The sequence below is a fragment of the Gymnoscopelus braueri genome (assembly GCF_963280865.1).
Source record: "Gymnoscopelus braueri genome assembly, chromosome: 17".
Classification (NCBI taxonomy): domain Eukaryota; kingdom Metazoa; phylum Chordata; class Actinopteri; order Myctophiformes; family Myctophidae; genus Gymnoscopelus; species Gymnoscopelus braueri.
In genome coordinates this window covers 17,013,367-17,035,123 of record NC_137617.1, presented here as the reverse complement: position 1 = coordinate 17,035,123, position 21,757 = coordinate 17,013,367, and the positions used below count along the sequence as shown (strand labels likewise).

At 42.5% G+C, this 21,757-nt stretch overlaps 1 protein-coding gene across 1 annotated transcript; it reads left to right on the top strand.

The window, feature by feature from the left end:
* The first annotated feature begins 678 nt into the window (after positions 1 to 678).
* LOC308104595 (alpha-actinin-2-like) lies at positions 679 to 21,350 on the top strand. The gene is made up of 23 exons (XM_080455044.1): positions 679 to 914; positions 3,783 to 3,897; positions 4,032 to 4,151; positions 4,676 to 4,762; positions 4,973 to 5,060; positions 5,463 to 5,541; positions 6,046 to 6,127; positions 6,259 to 6,344; positions 6,538 to 6,630; positions 7,393 to 7,518; positions 7,736 to 7,840; positions 8,263 to 8,410; positions 8,883 to 9,033; positions 10,906 to 11,014; positions 12,163 to 12,303; positions 12,858 to 13,040; positions 13,499 to 13,633; positions 14,662 to 14,736; positions 15,836 to 15,940; positions 17,334 to 17,480; positions 17,820 to 17,885; positions 18,973 to 19,131; positions 20,530 to 21,350. Exons 1-23 carry the CDS (start codon positions 774 to 776, stop codon positions 20,686 to 20,688), a joined length of 2,700 nt encoding a protein of 899 aa, XP_080311170.1. The 5' UTR covers positions 679 to 773; the 3' UTR covers positions 20,689 to 21,350.
* Positions 21,351 to 21,757: the final 407 nt, after the last annotated feature.

Below are 21,757 nucleotides of genomic sequence, written 5' to 3'. Positions count from 1 at the left end.
GAGTGCAATGTGCACCGCTATGTTCCTCCCTGTAGAGGAGAGAATGTCAAAGCAATCTGGGCTGCAATCGAAATGTGACTTGCTTATTAGCAATGTTTTTCAAATGTATTATAAAGAATCAGAGATGTATTTCTGGTGGGTAGATGTGGGTAGTCACTTTACAAGAAATCCAGGCTTACCCATAGTGTTATTTAGGAATATTATGTTTGTTTCATGAAATGTGCATGCACGTCATACGTTTACATTTTCAGTTTCCTCTTGCCATGAATTAAAAGGCATTTACTGTATACAGTTGAGACTGAGGGAGGAATTGAAGGTTTCTGTATCTTTTCCCATTGCACTCTCTCTCACACACACACACACACACACACACACACACACACACACACACACACACACACACACACACACACACACACACACACACACACACACACACACACACACACACACACTCTCTCTCTCTCTCTCTCTCTCTCTCTCTCTCTCTCTCTCTCTCTCTCTCTCTCTCTCTCTCTCTCTCTCTCTCTCTCTCTCTCTCTCTCTCTCTCTCTCTCTCTCTCTCTCTCTCTCTCTCTCTCTCTCTCTCTCCTCCCTCCCAGACTCTCTCATACAAACTCACTCACATGCAAGCTCACCTTCACCCAAGGTACACACACAGTGTCACCAGCAGGAGAGCAGGACGCAGAGGAGAGGGGAAGCAGACAATCAAACATAGCCTATTTGTTGCATGTTTTTGGCCTTGCCTCGTCTGTGACGCTTGAGCCCCAAGGATGAGGCCTGACATGCAGACCGCAGTGGAGTACTCCACCACTGACTACATGGTGCAAGAGCAGGGGGACTACACCATACAAGAGGATGAGTGGGATAGGGACTTGCTGCTGGACCCCGCCTGGGAGAAACAACAGCGAAAGGTACTGCATGTGAACTCATTATCAGGTCAGGATTTGAGACAGAAATAGATGAAAATATATGTCAAATTCACATATGTATATCAAGATGTGTGTGGTGTGCAAGGCATTTTATAGACTATAAACCGTGGACACGTCGTTAAAATCCACCATAAGTGGGTGGTGAAGGATTTATACCTCTCTGATCTCTTTAAGTCACCCAAAGATGTGCTCCCATTTACATTTAATGTGAGTTTTTTTATTTTATCTTTATTTTTTGGACCAAAGTGGTCGAAACGTTGTTTGTACTAAATACGTTTTCTACTGGGAGCTACAGTGTGCAAACTTCCCCCTCCTTTCCTCCTAAGTACGTATTGTTGTTCAGCACCTGAAAAGTTTTTGTTGGGATGTGTGTGCTTCCCTCTGGACTCTATTTCCTATGTTTATTTATTTTACATGGACATCACAATCACATTGGACGAACCAGATGCATTGCTTAAAGTTTATACAGCACGAGTGCTATATAAACACCTGTTTTCAATTATATTTCAACACCTGTCCACAAGGTTAACATCAATCCCTTTTGTTCAGAGTAAATATTTCTACATGCATTCATTTAGATTTGTGCACCTAGTGACCTAAGACATCAACTACCTTTGGTAGTTGATGATGACCTACAGCAAAGGAGTGCAAAACCGGCAAACCTGAACATGATAGCTGACAATAGCTGACTGACAGCCCTTGGTGGAGAGCATCCAACAATAGACCTCCATAGCATTGAACAGTGCTCAGTGTCATTCCTTTGATATGAATAGTCCGAGGGCTGTCAACAGATGTCCAAATGACGTTCAAGCGAGATGGATGGGAGCCTCGCTACTCCTAATTTTAACTGAGCGGCAAAGAGAGAAAGAGAAGAGACACAGATCCAGCCGGACTTGGCTCCACAATTATCCTGTTACTCGCAAACGCCATGTCTGTGTGTACAGCAACGGTTTACACGCCATTATTTAAGTCAACGTGATCAATGGAATTCAATTTACCCAGTTTAAGGCATTTAATTCTTGACAGGTTATCAGAAGAACACTCTTTGATTTTTTCAATTGACATTATTTTTTGTCAAGTGACATGCCACCCAACACTTGCTGAGACATAAATCAGGATTCAGTGATGTGGTTTTGTGGTGATACACAGTTAAAGGCACTGTCAGCTGGCTTGATGCCATGGAGCAAACTCAGATTTTGCGGTGTACCGTCCCTCTTCTCATAGAGGGCAAGAGAAGAAGTGCGGTGCAGTGGTCTTTTCTCTGTTCTACTTGGTGCACCTTCCTGTGACTACTGGGTAGGGTTTCCATTTACATAAAAACATAATAAAACCACGGGCAACCTAGAGGTGTGCGCAGACCAGTGGGGCACATCACCAGATGACCTATCTCAGTCAATGTCCTAAAAATGGCGTGAAACAAGCTTCCAAATGCAACCAGTTTCATCTTCCTACGATGAATAGTTAAGAAGTCGTGTATGGCAATGTTTGAATCAATAATTCAGCCTCTTGACCTTGATCTTTGACCTCCAAATTGCACCATAAATCTATTATTGAGTTAAGAAATCGAATCTAAGTTTCATGGCCTTATGTTGCGAGATAATGATAATGATGATACAGTATATTAAGTCATTGCCGACAGATATACTGTACATTGTATATCTGTCTGTGTATATAGAGTACACAGACAGCCTCATTACAATAGTAGATATTAAAAAGTAAGTAACAGAAAGCAGACATATAGTATCTAATCAATGGGCCAGTAATACCCTAAGAAACATTATTTGAAGTAGGCTCCATTTAAAAACACAATTTATTTGTGTTTGCGTGTGCCAGTGTGTGCACATGAGTGGCTTGTTTGCGTCTCCATGTGTACCTGTCATCAAACGCTGCTTTTAGAAACTAGAAATGCAGACAAGCCACCTGTCCCCTTTTCTGTCTAACAGTGACAAGTGACAAGGTCAAAAATGCAATTCCTCACGCCTGAGAGGGTGAAAAAAGCACAACAACAATGATCTGGGTGTCCTCGGACAGTTCCAGCCTGTTGGCTGGCCAAGTACCGAGCAGAACGCATAGCTCACAGGAGGAACAATGCCTCGCCAGGCTAATGACATTGAACCAGATCAGAATCACCTGGTCAACCTCTACAGGTGCTTTTCGGAGAGACAGAGGGAGTTGAACGACAGGAAGACAGAGACAGAGACAGACAACAGGACTGATATAGAGAAGCAGCGAGATGACGAACGCGACTCGTTCTTGTTGTTCGTCACGGATGGAATGCAGAAGCAGGTATTTGAGGACCGCAGCCCAAGGGTCACTATCAGGGTTTCACACGACTGATTTGCCCTGCTGTTTGGATGACCGTGATGGGAAATTAAATGACTCAATGCCGAAAGGATGTGATGTCCCAATATGTCATAGAAGTAATTGGAGGCCACTTCTATGCACATAGGTCACTGCTGATGTAACGTGTGTGTGTGTGTGTGTGTGTGTGTGTGTGTGTGTGTGTGTGTGTGTGTGTGTGTGTGTGTGTGTGTGTGTGTGTGTGTGTGTGTGTGTGTGTGTGTGTGTGTGTGTGTGTGTGTGTGTGTGTGGTATATAGCGTATATACTGTTTATATGTATGGTATACTATGCTTTATTGACAGATTCCAGTTGATACTTAAATAATCACCCCCCCCCCCCCCCCCCCGAAATCCCTTCTCTTCTCTTCTCTTCTCTTCTCTTCTCTTCTCTTCTCTTCTCTTCTCTTCTCTTCTCTCCTCTCCTCTCCTCTCCTCTCCTCTCCTCTCCTCTCCTCTCCTCTCCTCTCCTCTCCTCTCCTCTCCTCTCCTCTCCTCTCCTCTCCTCTCAGACCTTTACAGCATGGTGTAACTCTCACCTGAGGAAGGCAGGCACTCAGATAGAGAACATCGAGGAGGACTTTAGGAATGGCCTGAAGCTCATGCTGTTGTTGGAGGTTATTTCTGGTCAGTGTGAAACAATAATACCTGTGTAAAAATATAAAGGTCAATTAGTCTGTGTTTATCCTTTCAAGACAAAATGTTTCTATGCATGCCTTCCAGGAAGATGATATGTTAACGTAAGTGACTTCCTCCTGCAGGTGAGCGACTTCCCAAGCCTGACAGAGGGAAGATGCGCTTTCATAAGATCGCCAATGTAAACAAAGCTTTGGAGTACATCACCAGCAAAGGAGTGAAACTGGTCTCTATAGGAGCAGAGGGTAAAAGGATTGCACATACCTTTGCATTAAAGACTATATTATTTAACAGTACAAATATTTTCATAAGAAAAAGTTTTTTTCTAAAGGAAAGTTGAAGAAAACGATTATTGTCAAAGGTGGGGCATTAACCTTCTGGGTACTACAACATCTGGGCATTAGAAAAAAAAACGTTTTTCAGCACAAAAAACTTGGATTTCTATGTCGCAGAACCTCGACATAGACATACATGTCCTCAAGCATACTGTGCAGTGCATGTTTGTCAGTGATGTTTAACAGCCTTAACCACTTTCAACCTGGCATCCCTTCTATGGGCATGCTATTATTGGCAAAGTCTTTCAACATTTCAACAACACAAGATCTACAAGCTCACAACACGTCCCATCTTGACGCGTTGTGCGCTTGTAGTATGCCCATTTCCAAACAGCCTTAGTTTAAAATACGGCTTAAGTGGTTAAGAAGGCATCCAACACACTTTCGTTTTTAGTTTATATCCCATTAAAAGGTGTATTTCTGGGCCCTTGCAGAGATAGTGGATGGTAATGTGAAGATGACTCTAGGAATGATCTGGACCATCATCCTCCGCTTTGCCATCCAGGACATCTCAGTGGACGGTAAAGCATGTCTGTCTGTCAGTCTATCTGCTGAAAACATCTTTGTTTCATAATGACCATGGCTGTCACCTCTATGAATGACACTATTATATTTGCATATTTTGCACAATTCTATACATTGACTTTTCATAAACTACATTATTATCTGTATTCCTTGCCCTTGTTATTTTCTACATCCATATCCATGTTGGTTGTTTTCTTCTTCTGCAGAAACCTCTGCTAAAGAGGGACTTCTTCTGTGGTGCCAAAGGAAGACAGCTCCCTACAAGAATGTGAACGTCCAGAACTTCCATGTCAGGTCAGTCAACTCCTCAATGAAATGCAACCCGTGGTATAGTCTATACCAGTGGTTCTCAAAGTGCGGTCCAAGGACCCTTTGGCTTCCTTGAGCGGGTTGCAAATGGACCCTTGCAGGTCTGTAACACTGAGAGTTTACAAATGGAACCAAATGGGTCCATTTGTTTCCATTTGTACACTGTCAGAGTTGTGGGGGTCCTTGAAATTAAATAGTTTGAGAACCACTGACTCTTTTCTATAGGAATTAGGAAAGTAGTACGGCCTACTCATGTTTACTGAATTGAATATGGTTTTCTTTTTTTATTATCTCTTCTTTATTATTATTATTATTATTACTATCATTATTGTTTTCGACATACTTGTATTGTTTCTCAAGTGTTGTGATCTGTGTGTCAATTTGAAGCTGGAAAGATGGCCTGGCGCTGTGTGCTCTGATACACAGACACCGCCCTGACCTCATAGACTACTCCAAGCTTAGCAAGGTGCTCTGCATGACCAACGCATTCACATGAGTTTTTAAATTGTGTTAAATTGAAAAACAACAGCAGAAAAATCAACAACACAAACATACTAATGTGACCTGAGTTTCTGAAATTGAATTGGTTTTCCCTTGTTGACCATTGATTTAAATCTTAAAGATTTAAATAGGCCACGTAAAAGTTAAGAGGTATATATAGTGAATGGATGCTGTGCTGTTCATGCAGTGTATGAATCTGAAAATGTGTGTGCAAAGAAACGGTTGGCATGAGGTGGACATGATAAATGTGTCTGTCCCATAGAACCCATTTGTAAAAAACAGACATTATTCCTCCTTTTTTGTGTAAAACAGGAACTCTACTTTAGCTCCACCCCCTTGGTTTCTTAGCACTTCTGTGTTTATTCCTACTAACAACAACATTACATGTTTAAGGCTGTAGTGCTGACAGATTCTTCTGCCAGAGATTACATTTTGTCTAATCCAATCTATTCTATTCAATTGTCTGTAGAACGATCCTATTGGTAATCTGAACCTGGCCATGGAGGTGGCTGAGAAGCACCTGGACATCCCCAAGATGTTGGATGCTGAAGGTTTGCTCTTTCACACCTTTGACTTCTTGTCTGTCTTCATTGCTCATCCTTTCCTCTTTCCTTTCCATTCATTATCCACCCTCCCTGTTTTTTTTGGTTATGTTTGTTTGTTTATTTGTTTATTTCGTTAGACATTGTCAACACCCCTAAGCCTGATGAGCGAGCCATCATGACCTATGTGTCCTGTTTCTACCATGCCTTTGCTGGAGCCGAGCAGGTAGTAAACATGTGTAATTATAGTTTCATGCGTTCATATCATATTATATAGTAAAATACCCAGCCTTTATTTGGTGAGTGGAGTGAGTAAAGGACACAGAGGGTGATAAGCCACAACAATGACTGCTACAGTAGATATGTTATGTGTCATGTATCAATGTCACTGTTACTAAAAATGTTGTATGTGACTGCAGGCAGAGACCGCTGCAAATCGTATCTGCAAGGTCCTGGGTGTTAACCAGGAAAACGAGAAATTGATGCAAGAGTACGAGAAGCTGGCCAGTGACGTAAGGAAAGAGAGTGTGCAACTTTCTCCTTCCATTACTCCTGTCTTCTTCCTTCCACCATGACCTTTTTTCCCTCCCTCCCGCCCGCCCTTCCTCCATCCATCCATCCCTCCCTCCATCCATCCATCCACCCCTCCCTCCCTCCATCCATCCATCCATCCCTCCCTTTAGTAAGTAAGTAAAATGTATTTGTAGAGCACCTTTCACAGACATTCAGAGTCACAAAGTGATTCGGAACAATAAAACTAGATAATAAAATAATCAATTATATAATAAGAAGATAAAAATAAAACAACATTTAATTTAACCAATCAGCCGGTGAAATTCATGAAATCAATATAGGATATGTCACAACACAAAAGCTGTTATCATGAAGGACTATGTAAAGGCCTGTTTGAATAGGTGAGTCTTTAAAAGACTTTAAAAAAAATCCACAGAGGCCACAGTTTTTATGTGGAGGAAGGGGAGCTCATTCCATAACCTAGGGGTGAAACTTGCAAAGGCTCGATCATCTTTAGTTTTTATAAATCTTGTGGGAGGAACAACCAGCAGGCCTTGGGATGAGGATCTCAGAGATCTTCTGGGCACATGAGGTTGGAGCAGGTCAGATAGATATGGAGGTGCCTGGAGGGCTCTGTGTGTACAATAATCTTAAAATATGTTCTTTAATTTACTGGGAGCCAGTGCAAGGAGGCCAGGATGGGGGTTATATCTATCCATCCATCCATCCATTCATTGCTCTGTCTTTTATTCCTTCACTAGTTGCTGGAGTGGATCCATCGTATGACTCCCTGGTTGGAGAACAGGTCTTCTGAGAAAAAAATGGCGGACATGCGCCAGAAGCTGGAGGACTTCAGGGACTACCGACGTCAACACAAACCACCCAAAGTTGGTATTAGCTTTGGTCTATCTAGTCGTTTCCAAATGATCATTTTCCAATTGGTGGGGGGGGGGACACTTGTTTCCCTTGTTAAACGTGGGCCCGGTAACAGTGATTAAGCGTTATACAAATATAGCTGAGCTGAGCAGATCTCTAGAAACCACTTAACTGCATCGCCAGGTTTAGAGTGGTTGACGTAATAGTTCACCTGTTTGTGAATTCCAGATCCAGGAGAAGTGCCAGCTGGAGATCAACTTCAACACCCTGCAGACCAAGCTGCGTATCAGCGGGCGGCCTGCCTTCATGCCCTCTGAGGGACGCATGGTGTCGGTGGGTGAGCACACGCACGCTGAAGCGCAAAGTGTCAAAGACACACATGCACACCACCACCACACTCATGCTTTTGTATTCTAGCACTCTTAAGCCTGACTTATGCATTACACGTGTGTGCCCACCCACCCACGCACAGTGCAGTAGACTAGAGCATATTGGAGTATAATGTCTTGGCTTTTTGGATAATTTTTAGACCCATTTGGATTGATCTACTGCCAGCTTATGGAAGCCAATTTGGGATGTTGCTAAATTCACTGACCACTGGAAATCTTAGCATGTACTGTTTCAAATCTCAAATGAACCAAAACACAAATGCAATAGGGGGGCCACTGTTGAGCAGTCCACCAAAGTGGCTGTTTGATCAGGTGTCAAGAAGGCTGACTGTTATGGCCTGAGATGAAGCCTGTGTCTCTGTATAGGACATCACCAGTGCATGGCAGGGTCTGGAGCTGGCAGAGAGGGGCTATGAGGAGTTCATGCTCACTGAGATCAGGCGCCTGGAGAGAGTGGAGCACCTGGCTGAGAAATTCCGACAGAAAAGTGCCACACACGAGACCTGGGCATTAGGTGAGGGATGCCTCCACGATGCCTCCAAATGTGTAGCATCTGACTTTGTGATTTTGTGTTCATGTATATAAAATATGTGTGTTTTGTTAGGTAAAAACATTTTTTTGTATTATTTTATAGTCAAATCAAATAGAGAGTCCAGATGTTTTACCTTTTAAAAAGTTTCAAAGCTAGCAGATCTACAAGCTCACAACATGTTGAAATGTGTGGTGTAATTAATGTGTAATTAAAGTTAAATGTTATTTTCATATATTGAAGTTTAATATACAGCATATACTTAATTTAACTTTTTTGTCTATCAAAGTTATTTGAGTTTAGTTTTTTTCTGTTTATTTGTTTGCCTATAAGTAAAATGTTTTCAAATAGAAACTTTAGTCTAGGGTTAGGCCTTTGGGTTTGGCATTGGACCCAAAAATCTGGCATGGGTCGGGCTCTAAAATACACTTTCTCCTTTGATTTGCTTCCCCGGCAGGTAAGGACCGCGTTCTTAACCGTAAGGACTTTGAGACAGCTTCACTGACCGAGGTGAGAGCGCTGCTGAGGAAACACGAGGCCTTCGAAAGTGACCTGGCCGCCCACCAGGACCGAGTGGAACAAATCGCTGCTATTGCACAGGAGCTCAAGTAAGGAGGGATCCAAAAGGAGGGGGGGAAGAGGGTGATAGAGAGATAGGAATGTATTAGGGGAGAGGCGAGGGAGGGAAGAATGAGAGAGGGTTTGCACTGATGCTTTGAAGCTCCAACAAAGATGGCGAGGAAGTTGCCAGCCTTTTAACAGGTCTGTGGTATCACAAACACACATTTACACACGTATCTGTATGTGTATGTGTGTTTCTATTTGCGGCCACCGCTGTTCTAGTGTGTGGGCTAGCCTGAGTTCCAGCCAAGGCTGGAGGACATCCAGTTGAAGGACTGATGTCACTCATGAAGACATAATTCACATCAACACTATGAACTATCTAGAGCAGGTGTGTGTGTGTGTGTGTGTGTGTGTGTGTGTGTGTGTGTGTGTGTGTGTGTGTGTGTGCGTGTGCGTGTGTGCGTGTCAGGTTGCTCTGGTAGATCCACTCACCAGGTCAGTGACATTGGCCTTAATGCCTTCAAGCATCAGCCTTGATACTGGGAGGCTTAGCTAATTTTCAGCAAATCCAAACAACTCAAAAAAGGCCCAGCCTTTCTTTAGGGTTGTGCTGTTGTGGCGTGCATGCATGTGTGCGTGTGTATGTGAGTGAATTTATTTTAGAGGAGGTTTCCACCTCTCTTCTCATAGTCTTATCTCATAGAGAGTATTCCCCTCAGCAGAGAGTCCCTGTCTATTCCGATATACCAATAGCGTGACTGCATGAACTGATAGACAACCTTTCACCTGAAGGCTATGCTGAATCGTATTGACTCCCAGACAACTGATAACTGATTACATACACAGTGCTGAACTATACTAGAATACATGACATTATGACATTTGAACATATAGTTCTTTGGATTTTGATTATCCTTTCATTATCAGTTCAGTCCAATCAAGTCCCAACTATGATGGAAGTCATACAAAAAATAACTGTGTGTGTGTGTGTGTGTGTGTGTGTGTGTGTGTGTGTGTGTGTGTGTGTGTGTGTGTGTGTGTGTGCGTGCGTGCGTGCGTGCGTGCGTGCGTGCGTGCGTGCGTGCGTGCGTGCGTGCGTGCGTGCGTGCGTGCGTGCGTGCGTGCGTGCGTGCGTGCGTGCGTGCGTGCGTGCGTGCGTGCGTGCGTGCGTGCGTGCGTGCGTGCGTGCGTGCGTGTCAGCGGCCAAATTGATGAAAGGACAGGGTCATGTTTCTGATTATTTACGGTTCAATTTCTCCTCTGCTTTATTCTGGATTGACGTTTTGAAACACGACACCTTGGAGGATTTGCTACACCCCCCTCCCCGTCAGACCAAACGTTGACAGACAGACATGCAGACAAGCATGACACACATTTTACATGATGACTTTGACCCTGATTTTTATTGCCATGTTAAAGGGGAAGGGGAGTAACATGAACGTAAACTGAAGGCAGAGAGAGATTGGAAGGTATAGACACAACACTGGCTGGAGTCAAACTGGGGACCTTATAATCATTTTATTTGGTCCCCAGTCCTTTGGGGTCTTTTTTTTGTCACTCTATATTTGCGCCTGGGGAGCAGTTAGGGGTTATGTGTCTTGTTCAGGGACACTTCAACACGGGGGGCCAGGGGTTAACCGGGGACCTTCTGTTTCCGAAGACGGCCTACCCAAGCAGCTATGGCCAGCTATGGAAAGTTCAACGTTCTCTTAACAGTGTTATCAACATCTACTTTTTATTCTATATCTGTCCAGATGTGATAGCATGATATATGTCACATGCATGGAAGTGTAACTATATTATTTGTTTGATTGGTCTATTGACTGTATCAGACAGTTTAAATGTAAATGTAAATTGTACCAAAACCACACAAAAAACATCCTCTCCTCTCCTCTCCTCTCCTCTCCTCTCTGCAGTGAACTGGAATACATTGCATCAGGTGCCATTAATGAGCGTTGCCAAGGCATCTGTGATCAGTGGGATCAGCTTGGTACCCTCACCCAGAAGAGAAGGGAAAACCTGGAGGTAGAATCCACAGAAACAGGGTTATTATTCAGGAAAATAAGTTATGTAGCTAATATTTACCAAGATAGATCTTTCCATTGTACTGAGAGTTATTAGCTATTTACAGTATGTATTCATATTCCTGTTTTTGTAGCCTATAGGTATAGGAAAATGCCTACTTTTTCAGAATTGCAACTTAAAAGTCACTTTTAGGAAGATTGCCGGAATGAATGCCAAGTTAAAGCGGCACTATGTAACTTTTCTTTTATGAATAAAATGTACTTTCGTCCAATTTGAATTGTAGCATGTTTATACAATATAACTTTGGATTGGGGTGGTTGTATTTGGTCTCCCTGCTCTTCTATGGCTCTTAGATCGTGTCAGAGGTCATGTCTCACACAAATTTTGACCCGGTGGTCAAGATTCAATTAATCTCCTGAGCAAGCAGGCAGGCTCTATTAGCTCAATAGTAAACATTTCAGCACAGGAAACCGGGTTCAAATCCGGGGTAGAAGAGGAAAGTTTCATAGTGCAGCTTTAAAGCTCCAATTTGTAACTTTATTTAGTGAATAAAATGTTATTTTAACCAAGGTGTATGGTAGAGTATGTTAATACAATATAACTAACACAATTTCAATACGGGTGCAAAGTATAGAGAAGTATTTAGGGCTTAAGTGGTTAATCTGACTAAACAATTTAGTTGATTATAAAAAAATCTATTCGATTTTTTGCGCCAATTCATTGATATGCAATAAAAAAAAAACACATCAATTATTATATTAATCGAAAAGCGATCGATTGAATAATTACTGAGAAAATAATCTATAGTTGCAGCCCTAAACTGCAGTGGTTGGAGGTGGTCTTCCTGCTCTTCTATTGAGACATTTTGATCCTGTGGTTACAGTATCAATTCTGGCATTCATACGGGAAACCCGGGTTCGAACCCTCAGGGTTCCTTTAGGGGGTTCCAAGTGGACTATAAGAACCAAATGGACCCTTCCGGGTCCACTTGGTTCCATTTCTACTCCCTCAGGGTTATGGGGGGGCCTTGAAATTACAAAGTTTGCAAACCATTGTTCTAAAAACTAAACTAATTGTTGCCTGCTGCACTCAAGCCAAACAATGTTAACCTAGCACCCTTCTGCTGTATGTCTTCCTCTTCCCCCCAGAGGACAGAGAAGCTACTGGAGACCATTGACCAGCTCTACCTGGAGTACGCTAAGAGAACGGCTCCCTTCAACAACTGGATGGAAGGAGCCATAGAAGACCTGCAGGACATGTTCTTAGTCCACACTGTAGATGAGATACAGGTACGTACGATGAATATACATTCACATATTGTATGTGATGGTTTATGTATGCTGTATAATATGAATCTATGTATGCACTAGGGCTGGCCTGGCACAAACAAATATTATAATCTAACGTTTATTATTTAAATCCTGAGATTCATATACGATGATTAAATTCGATCATGGAAGTGATGGTGAAATAAGGTAGTAAAGGTTAAATGCTTATCACAAGAAGCATTCACATTTTGTTGAGGTTGGATATAAAAGGAAATTGACATGAGTGCTAAACCTCACTAAACCAGTAATTCCATGACCAAAATGTTACTTCATTTATTTCCTTAATTTTCTGTAGATTATTCTACCAATTCTTTTTATTATTATTCAACTAATTCTCAACTACTCCCAACATCCTCTTTCTTCTCTCTCTATCTCTCCATCTCCTCCTCTATCCTTCCATCTCTCTCTCTCTCTCTCTCTCTCTCTCTCTCTCTCTCTCTCTCTCTCTCTCTCTCTCTCTCTCTCTCTCCCTCTCTCTCTCTCTCTCTCTCTCCCTCTCTCTCTCTCTGGTCCAGAGTCTGGTGTCAGCTCATGAGCAGTTCAAAGCCACCATGCCTGAGGCAGACAATGAGCGACAGGCCATCCTGAGTGTGTACAATGAGGTACAGAAGATCTCCCAGAGCTACGGCCTGACTACTGACCTGATCAATCCCTACAGTACCATCAGCATAGCTGAATTAGGAACCCAGTGGGAAAAGGTGGGTGATAATCAGAAACAATAGGCTCTATGCACATCAGCCATATTGGAAAGAGATTGGGTCTCCTTCCTTACTTCCTTCACAGGTGTTGTTACCAATGATACTGATGAAGGCTCTGTTCCATTTAGTGTACAGTGGTTCTCAAACGTAACATAACTCTGAGAGTGTACAAATGGAACACTCTCAGAGTTACACACTCATAAGGGGCCATTTGTAACCCCCTCAAGGAACCACGAGGGTCCTTGGACCCCGATTTGAAACCCACTGGTGTAGCAGAGTCTTTCCAGTGAGCCAACATGCATAATATCAGCACCATAAGACCTGTGAAGGAATTAAGGAAGAGTCCCAATTCCCCAATATGGCTGCTGTGCATAGAGCCTATTCCATAGGGCCAGTTTGTGCATATTAATGTGCACACATAGATGCACGTGTTTTGAGTATCTGTGTGCGTTCCCCAGGTGAAGAAGCTGGTTCCCGGGAGGAACAGCATTCTCCAGGAGGAGCTAGCCCGGCAGCATGCTAACGAGAGGCTGAGGAGACAGTTTGCTGCCCAGGCCAACAACGTTGGACCCTGGCTACAGTCCAGGATGGAGGTAGGGCAAAGACAACAAGAGCCACCGAGAGGTGTGCATAGTAGTTGAGCCTCTTGGCTTATTGCCAGATGACCTCAGTGTCCTTGTTCTTCTTGACATTCAAATTGTGCCGTATCTCAAACAAACACATAAACAGCCTCAATAGCTTCACACTCTTTTCTCCCTATCTACTCCAAAAAGCTATAAACTAAGTTCATTGTTGTGATTTCCTCCAAAATATCTTGGTAAATGGTGCATTTATCCAAAGCGCTTTACATAGATTGTGCATTACATTCACCCATTCACAGACACATACACCGATGGCGGAGGAATCCATGCAAGGCACCAACCTGCTCATCAGGAGCAATTAGGGGTTCAGCGTCTTGCTCAAGGACACTTCGACATTAAAGGTCCTTACACACCGGGGCGATTTTTTTCATGCGAATAATATGTTTTTTTTTTAAACCTTATAAAGTCAATGCAAGCTTCCACACCAGTTTCGCGGAGCGAAAAAAGCGTCTTTTAATTATTTGGAACGAGTCCGAATTTTGCGTATATTCGCATATTCGCCGGTGTGTAAGCGCCTTAACTCTGGGGGAGCCCCCCAGATCGGGATCGAACTGGGAACTCTACCCGGCCACTCTACCCCTGAGCCACTGCCGCCGCTTGGGTTAAATCTAATCCAGACACACACACACACGCACAGTTTAAAAGGTGAAAAAAACGTTTTTGTTGTTGCACTCTCTGCTTCACAGGGGCTCAACTACTACTACTAATAATAATAATGATGATGATGATAGCATTCTTGGATAGTCACTAGAGTTGAGGTAGGTTTTCACATTGCTATGTGATCATGTGTCCATCTGCGTCAGAACATTTAGAAACCATTCTCAAAGTACATGAATTTACATTTCAGGCATTTGGCTAATGCCTTTGCTGGGTTCAAAATATTGAATTACCCCAGTAAGTCAGCCTGGATAAGAGAGAGCATCATCTAAATGTTGAAGTGAAATGGAATTAAAGCTGGTGTGACGTGTCCCTCTGTCCAGGAGATCAGCCGTAGCACAGTGGATCTGGGTGGATCACTGGAGGAGCAGCTGAACCAGGTGAAGCAGTTTGAACAGGTAAATCATCTGCTTCTCGGGCACAAAGGGTGGTTTTAATTATTTTCTTAGAACACGTTCATTTGCAATACTGGTTGCTGGTTAGTAACACATTACGTACTACTAATTACTTAAATGAGTAACAAAAATAGCATGCATTGTTTTAGACACAGTTACTGTGTTAAATAATGCATTACTTGAGAGATGTATTGTTTCTTAAGCTTCTAACAAGTAAAACCACACTACTAATGACAATGCAGTTGTCCCATATACACTGCACCTGTAGAGGGTGCTGCAGCCTGTGAGTTGTAAAATAGCCTTTTAATATCAATTAACATTATTGTGACATTCTTCTCTGCTCACCCATTTAATATTATGCCTAGTCCTTTTTCTCTTCATTTGAGGGTGTTTTGTGAAAGAGAAGGCAAATAAATAACACATTACTGTATTTGCTACAGAAAGTAATTTTGTATTATATCTTAAATTAAAGTAATATGTAATAACGTTTTCAAAGTAACTTCCCCAACAGTGGTGGGAATATCATAGTATTGAAATAGTACTAAGCATTTTGTCTAAAAATATACACTTCCAGGACAAGCCAGTAGCCGACAGCATTTTTTGAGGGGCAATAGGTCAACCTGAGGGGCCACGGAGGCCATGACCTAACCCTTCATGGCTTCCATGAAATTCCTGCCATGCTTACAACAACACTCACACAAAGCACACATAACAGATCCTTCCCCATCCATGGTTTAAAATACTACACAGACAAATCACCACATTCCTGAGAAGTATTCTATATGCCCTACAAAATGTGCTTGCCCCCCCTTCTACAGTAGAGCAGTGGTTCTTAATTACCCTTACGACTCTGTAACTCTGACAGTGTACAAATGTAACCAGAGTTAAATCAACACTGTGGATTTACAGAGTAGACTGAGAGAGATAACATGGTATCAAATAGGGTTCTGTGGCCCAATGCATACATTTTGTAGCTACAGTATAGCAGCAATAATGATCATTCAGCCTTCACAATTGATTTGAAGGAAATATAGATACGATCATAGTGATCAATCATAAGCTGTAATGAAGTAATAATTGTGTGTTTGATATTCCTGATCAGATGATCATCAACTACAAGGCCAACATTGACAAACTGGAGGGAGACCATCAGCATATACAGGAAAACCTTGTCTTTGACAATAAACACACCAACTACAACATGGAGGTAACAAACAAAAAACCCATGCACACACCCACGCACGCATGCACACTCACTTTCTCTCTCTCTCTCTCTCTCTCTCTCTCTCTCTCTCTCTCTCTCTCTCTCTCTCTCTCTCTCTCTCTCTCTCTCTCTCTCTTTCTCACACACACACACACACACACACACACACACACACACACACACACACACACACACACACACACACACACACACACACACACACACACACACACACACACACACACACACACACACACACACACACACAATTTTGCCTTGGCTCTTCAATTCTCTGTTATTCATAACATTGTAACATTGTTATTCGTAATTGCATATATAGCACCTTTCTTTAAAGGTGCTATATCCTAAAGAACCGCTGAAGCACCACATTTTTGTGTTGTTGAGAGCAGTCACTTCTTCTTTTTCTGTCGCTTTAACACATAATGACAAGTTTCAATTCCAGTCGGTGTCCCTGTCCTCAGTCAACTGTCTCTCTTACGTTACTCTCCTACCTCTTTAATATGGAAAGCATAGTCAGGGTCAAAGTCATCATACAAAATGTGTGTCATGCTTGTCTCTGCATGTCTGTCTGTCATTGTGTGGTCAGACGGGGAGGGAGGGAGGTGTGGCAATTTCTCCAAGGTGTTGTATTTCAGAACGTCACTCCAGAATAAATTGCATCAACTTGACCACTGACACACACACGTATGCACGCACGCACGCACGCACGCACGCACGCACACACACACACACACACACACACACACACACACACACATTTGGTCATATACAGTACATATGATCAATAAAGCCCTCTTCACACAGTTAAAATGGGATCATGTTCTTATAACACTGACATCATCATAGTTGGGACTTGATTGGACTGAACTGATTCTAGGATAATCAAAATGTGCTTATCAAAATGTACTATTATGTTCAAATGTCTTAATGTCATGTATTCTACTGGTGCCATAGTTCAGCACTGTGTATGTTATCAGTTATCAGTTGTCTGGTGACTGGTCTAGTCAAAACGATTCAGCATCAGGTGGCTTCGGGTGAAAGGTTGTCTATCATTCAGTTCATGCAGTCATGCTATTGATATATCGGAGCAGACAGGGACTCTCTGCTCTGCCGAGGGGAATACCCTCCATGAGATAAGACTACAGAAGAGAGATGGAAAACCCCTCTAATGGGCAAAAGTTCACATTAACACTTTTGTGGCCTTGGCTCTTCAATCTCTCTGTTATTCCTAACATATCCTAAATTGTAATTTAATAGCACTCGCTCAATATAATAATAATAAAGAAACAAATGAACAAATGTACAGCAATAAAATCCCACCCCCCCATTGCTGGCTCCTCTCTCACAGATCATGTTTCTCTCTTCCTCCCTGTAGCATGTCCGTGTGGGTTGGGAGCTGCTGCTCACCACCATAGCCAGGACTGTGAATGAAATCGAGACCCAGGTTCTAACACGTGACGCCAAGGGCATCAGCCAGCAGCAGATAAATGAGTTCAGGTCCTCCTTTACCCACTTTGACCGGGTAAGAATGCACACGCGTGTGTGTGGTTTAGATACTCTAGAAGTCCCCACAAGCATAGCAAAATCTGAAATTGACCTCGTGCAGACATTGTTCTGGTCCGTCGAAAATACATTTCTATGACAAAAAAAATCGTTTTCTTATTGATGATTCTAAGTTTAGGTTAGTGTTAATTTTAGGGTGAGGGGTTTGCCGTTAAGGTTGGTTTTAGTGTCAGGGTGAGGGGTTAAGTTTAGTTTTAGAGTTAGCCTGAGGGGTTAAGGTTAAGGTTTTAGGGTTAGGTTAGGCCAGCAGGTTAAAAATAATGACATTTTGATGTCTCCACACATTTGTTTTTTCCAGAAAAAGAAAGGAGGGATGGAGACAGATGACTTCAGGGCCTGCCTGATTTCTATGGGCTATGATGTGGTAAGCACACACACACACACACACACACACACACACACACACACACACACACACACACACACACACACATGCATACTTGATTTATAAACTGTCCTCTTACTCTAGCCTTAACCCTAAATAGGAAGTAACTAGGCTTATTGTCAGTATATCAGCCAAGAACGAACCCATTTTCAAGACGCTGGGAAATGGACGGCGGAGGTGGAACGCAACACCTACCATCAGCTCCCAGTACTTAGCTCACCGTAGTTACCCAAGCCGTGCTACTCATACGCTGAGTTGGCACAAACTTAAGAAACTGCACCAAAATCAACCTTTACCTCCCACTCCTGATGCTCAATATCAGATCAGCAATGTTTCAATCTATTAAAACCATAACAATCTAAAAGGATTTAATTACTGAGATTAATTTCACATCATGGAATATTGCTTGGCCAATTGAAGTTTAACACATACTTACAATAATAGTATCTCTGCACTAGAGATCATCTCAGCACTTTGTCATAGTCAATCTGTCATGACGAACACACACACACACACACACACACACACACACACACACACACACACACACACACACACACACACACACACACACACACACACACACACACACACACACACACACACACACACACTGTGAATTGTGTCCCCATTACCTTGTTGGAATGAAAGGTCTGGTTGTTTCAGAATGTCCTATACCAAGGACAGATGCCTGTGTCTGTCTATCTGTCAGTCACTCAGTTAAAAATACAATACGTAGTTAATCATTCTGCCCTCTAAATTGGTGACTTCATCGATTGAACCTGACGTGGTAGTAGTAGTCTTGGTAGTAGTGACTGTCAGTTAGTAGGCTACCGGTACTTTGTAGGCTGGACAATATCGACATTATATTGATTTGAAATATCGTGATATGACAAAATGTTTGTCTTTTCCTGGTTTTAATCACTTTTTTATGCTATTTTATACCTAAATGTTCAAAAACAGCTGATGCACAAACTCACAATGCATCACACAATATGACACTTTGTGAGCTTGTACAGTAGATTGGCTATTGTAAATAGTGTAAATGTGCTATGTGTGTGCGCAGGGTGAAGCAGAGTTTGCACGGGTTATGAACCTAGTGGACCCCAACGGCACAGGGAAGGTCACCTTCCAGCAGTTTGTTGATTTCATGACCAGAGAAGCAGCGGACACAGACACTTCAGAACAAGTTGTAGCTTCATTCAGGATCCTTGCAGCTGACAAGGTGAGTGGATGGATGGATGGATGGATGGATTGGATGGCAAGACTGCTGATTCAGAAAAGGAGGAGGGGGAAATTGTGGCGAGGCTAGAGGAAGGGATAGAAGTGAGGAAGGTGATAGTTCAGCAGAACAATTGAATGTGTTTAGGGAAGCCATGTGTTCTTCCATCGCTGACACTTATTCCATGTAATAACCTGTTTAATGGGGGGGTCTTAAAGTACACTTCTTTCAAGGAATCATCTTTACAAGAGGACTGTGTTCTCTCTCTCACACACACACACACACACACACACACACACACACACACACACACACACACACACACACACACACACACACACACACACACACACACACACACACACACACACACACACACACACACACACACAGTTTTCTTTTTGTCCTAGTGCCACAAACATTTTCAAAGTGTTGACAGTCCAAAGATGTTATACTCCACAGGACCATGGATTGTATATCCTTATCCAGATTGTACTACTTGTTTTATTGTAGTCAAAATCTTACAGAATGCAATGAAACAGTAAATGTTTGAAGTATAATTGCAATGGTAGAATTAGAAATACAAGTGCAGAACAACAGAGACACAGACAGAGTGCAGTTAAAGGCCAGGGGAAATCTGGGGAAGCGGAAATCCAGGGGCGAAGGAAACCATATAGCATCATAGCTGATGCAGGTAGGCAGAGATCCAAGTCAGCGAGGCAGAATCCGGAGACAGGTCAGGGTGGCTGGTAAGTGCAGACACAGGAGACATCGTTAAGTACGCTACACAGATTTACTGGTAGACAGAGACTACACAGCGCGGGTGGTAATGTGACTGACAGAGGCAACAGAGTTTACGATCTGGCAGCGGGGTGGACGTTCAACCGGTGTCTTATTGAGAGCTGATTGCGATGGAGGCGTCTGGTCTCCTGCTTCTCGCACCTGTCTCCACTATTGTAATAGAGATAGAAAGATGGTGAGTCAGAGAGAGTGGGTGTGGCAGCCTTGACAAAAATAGATATGTAGGCTATATTTCTCTTACCTTGGACTTTCTTTTCTTTTTGTTTTTGTTTTATTTGAATCAATTTCTCTGGCTATTTTATGTTTATCCCCCAGTGTTGCAGTATCACATTAAAACCGTGTCATTTTAGATTTTTGCATTGGCTTTTCAAAATTAGCAGATATGCAAGCTCACAGCGCTTCACTTCGTGCAGCGCTGTGAGCTTGTACATCTGCTATTTTTGAACATTTTTGAAAAATCTTGAAAGTGTGAGAACTACTGATTTAGAAGGCATTTGTAGAATCAGCCTCAGGTCTTAATGGAATATTGTGCAGGAGATCTAAAACCTTGATTATTCTCTCTCCTTCCCTCTCTCTCTATCTCTCTCTCTCTCTCTCTAGCCTTATATTTTGTTGGAGGAGTTGCGTAGAGAGCTACCCCCTGAGCAGGCAGAATACTGCATCTCCCGGATGCCTCTGTACGCGGGGCCTGATGGAGTACCCGGAGCGCTGGATTACTCAGCCTTCTCCACTGCCCTCTATGGAGAAAGTGACGTCTAGTGGCCAATGGAGGGAGTCACATGCACATTCACACAAAACCAGGGATGTGTCAAAGACACGGGAACAGAACCTTTTATTTCTAACTGTTTGTGACATAGATCAAATTGGTCAAATACAAATTTTGAGGTGAATTTAATAGCGAATAATTCCGTTGGTTTAGTCACAAAGGAAACATATTCTGTGTAATTTCCATCGGAATAACTATGAAATACTAAGATATGTGTCACAAAGATCTGTGCCGCAAAGTGTTGAAATAAGATGTGTTGTTGCCGTTGGTGAAACATTATAACAAACCCCGGCTTTGCAGTTTGACCTTAAGTAGAAGTAGCAAACAGCAGATGTACTGTTGTTTTAGTATTTGAAATTGATTCAGTTACTTCTCAGGGATTGGTTCTAGCAAGTCTATCAGATTGTCCCAGAGCCATGATGACACATAGGCAGAGATCAGTCACTGCAGGTGTTAATGCCACTAACTCCATAATCCAGCTCCAAGCCTGTTTTTATGCTAACAAAGGTGTCAGTGAACAAGGGTCAAAATGTATCTGTCAGTCAGTGTGGCTCTGGAAGCCCAGAAAATATGTATTCTGGTTTCCCCTGCCAGGGCAAAGAAAGTGCTGGATGTAAATGAAAATATTTCAAGGTGTTAATTGAAACTGGTCAGGTATAGCAATAAAAATATAATACTCTTATGTTGAGGGATATGTATTTATTTGCAGTTGATCTATGTTGTTGTTGGAGACTATGTAATAATTGTAGTACTGTCATAATATAAAATCTAAATTCACTGAATGGGATGGTAATGATTTACAGATGTGAGATGCAAGGTGCAAGGTTACTGTTATCATTAATATGTCAATGGTGAAGTTAAAACTAGCTTTGGAGTGCTCAGCAGAGTGCAGATCTCCACCAGGAGGCAAGCCCTACTTCCCGTTTGTCTGGTGCATGTGATGAACAATGTTTTGGGGTTGTGCATGAGTACACTTTGAAAAGGCATATGGCAATGGGAGAAGGAAGATAATAAAATACTGTCATTACATCCTTACGGTGCAACTAAAGTAGAGTATAACAT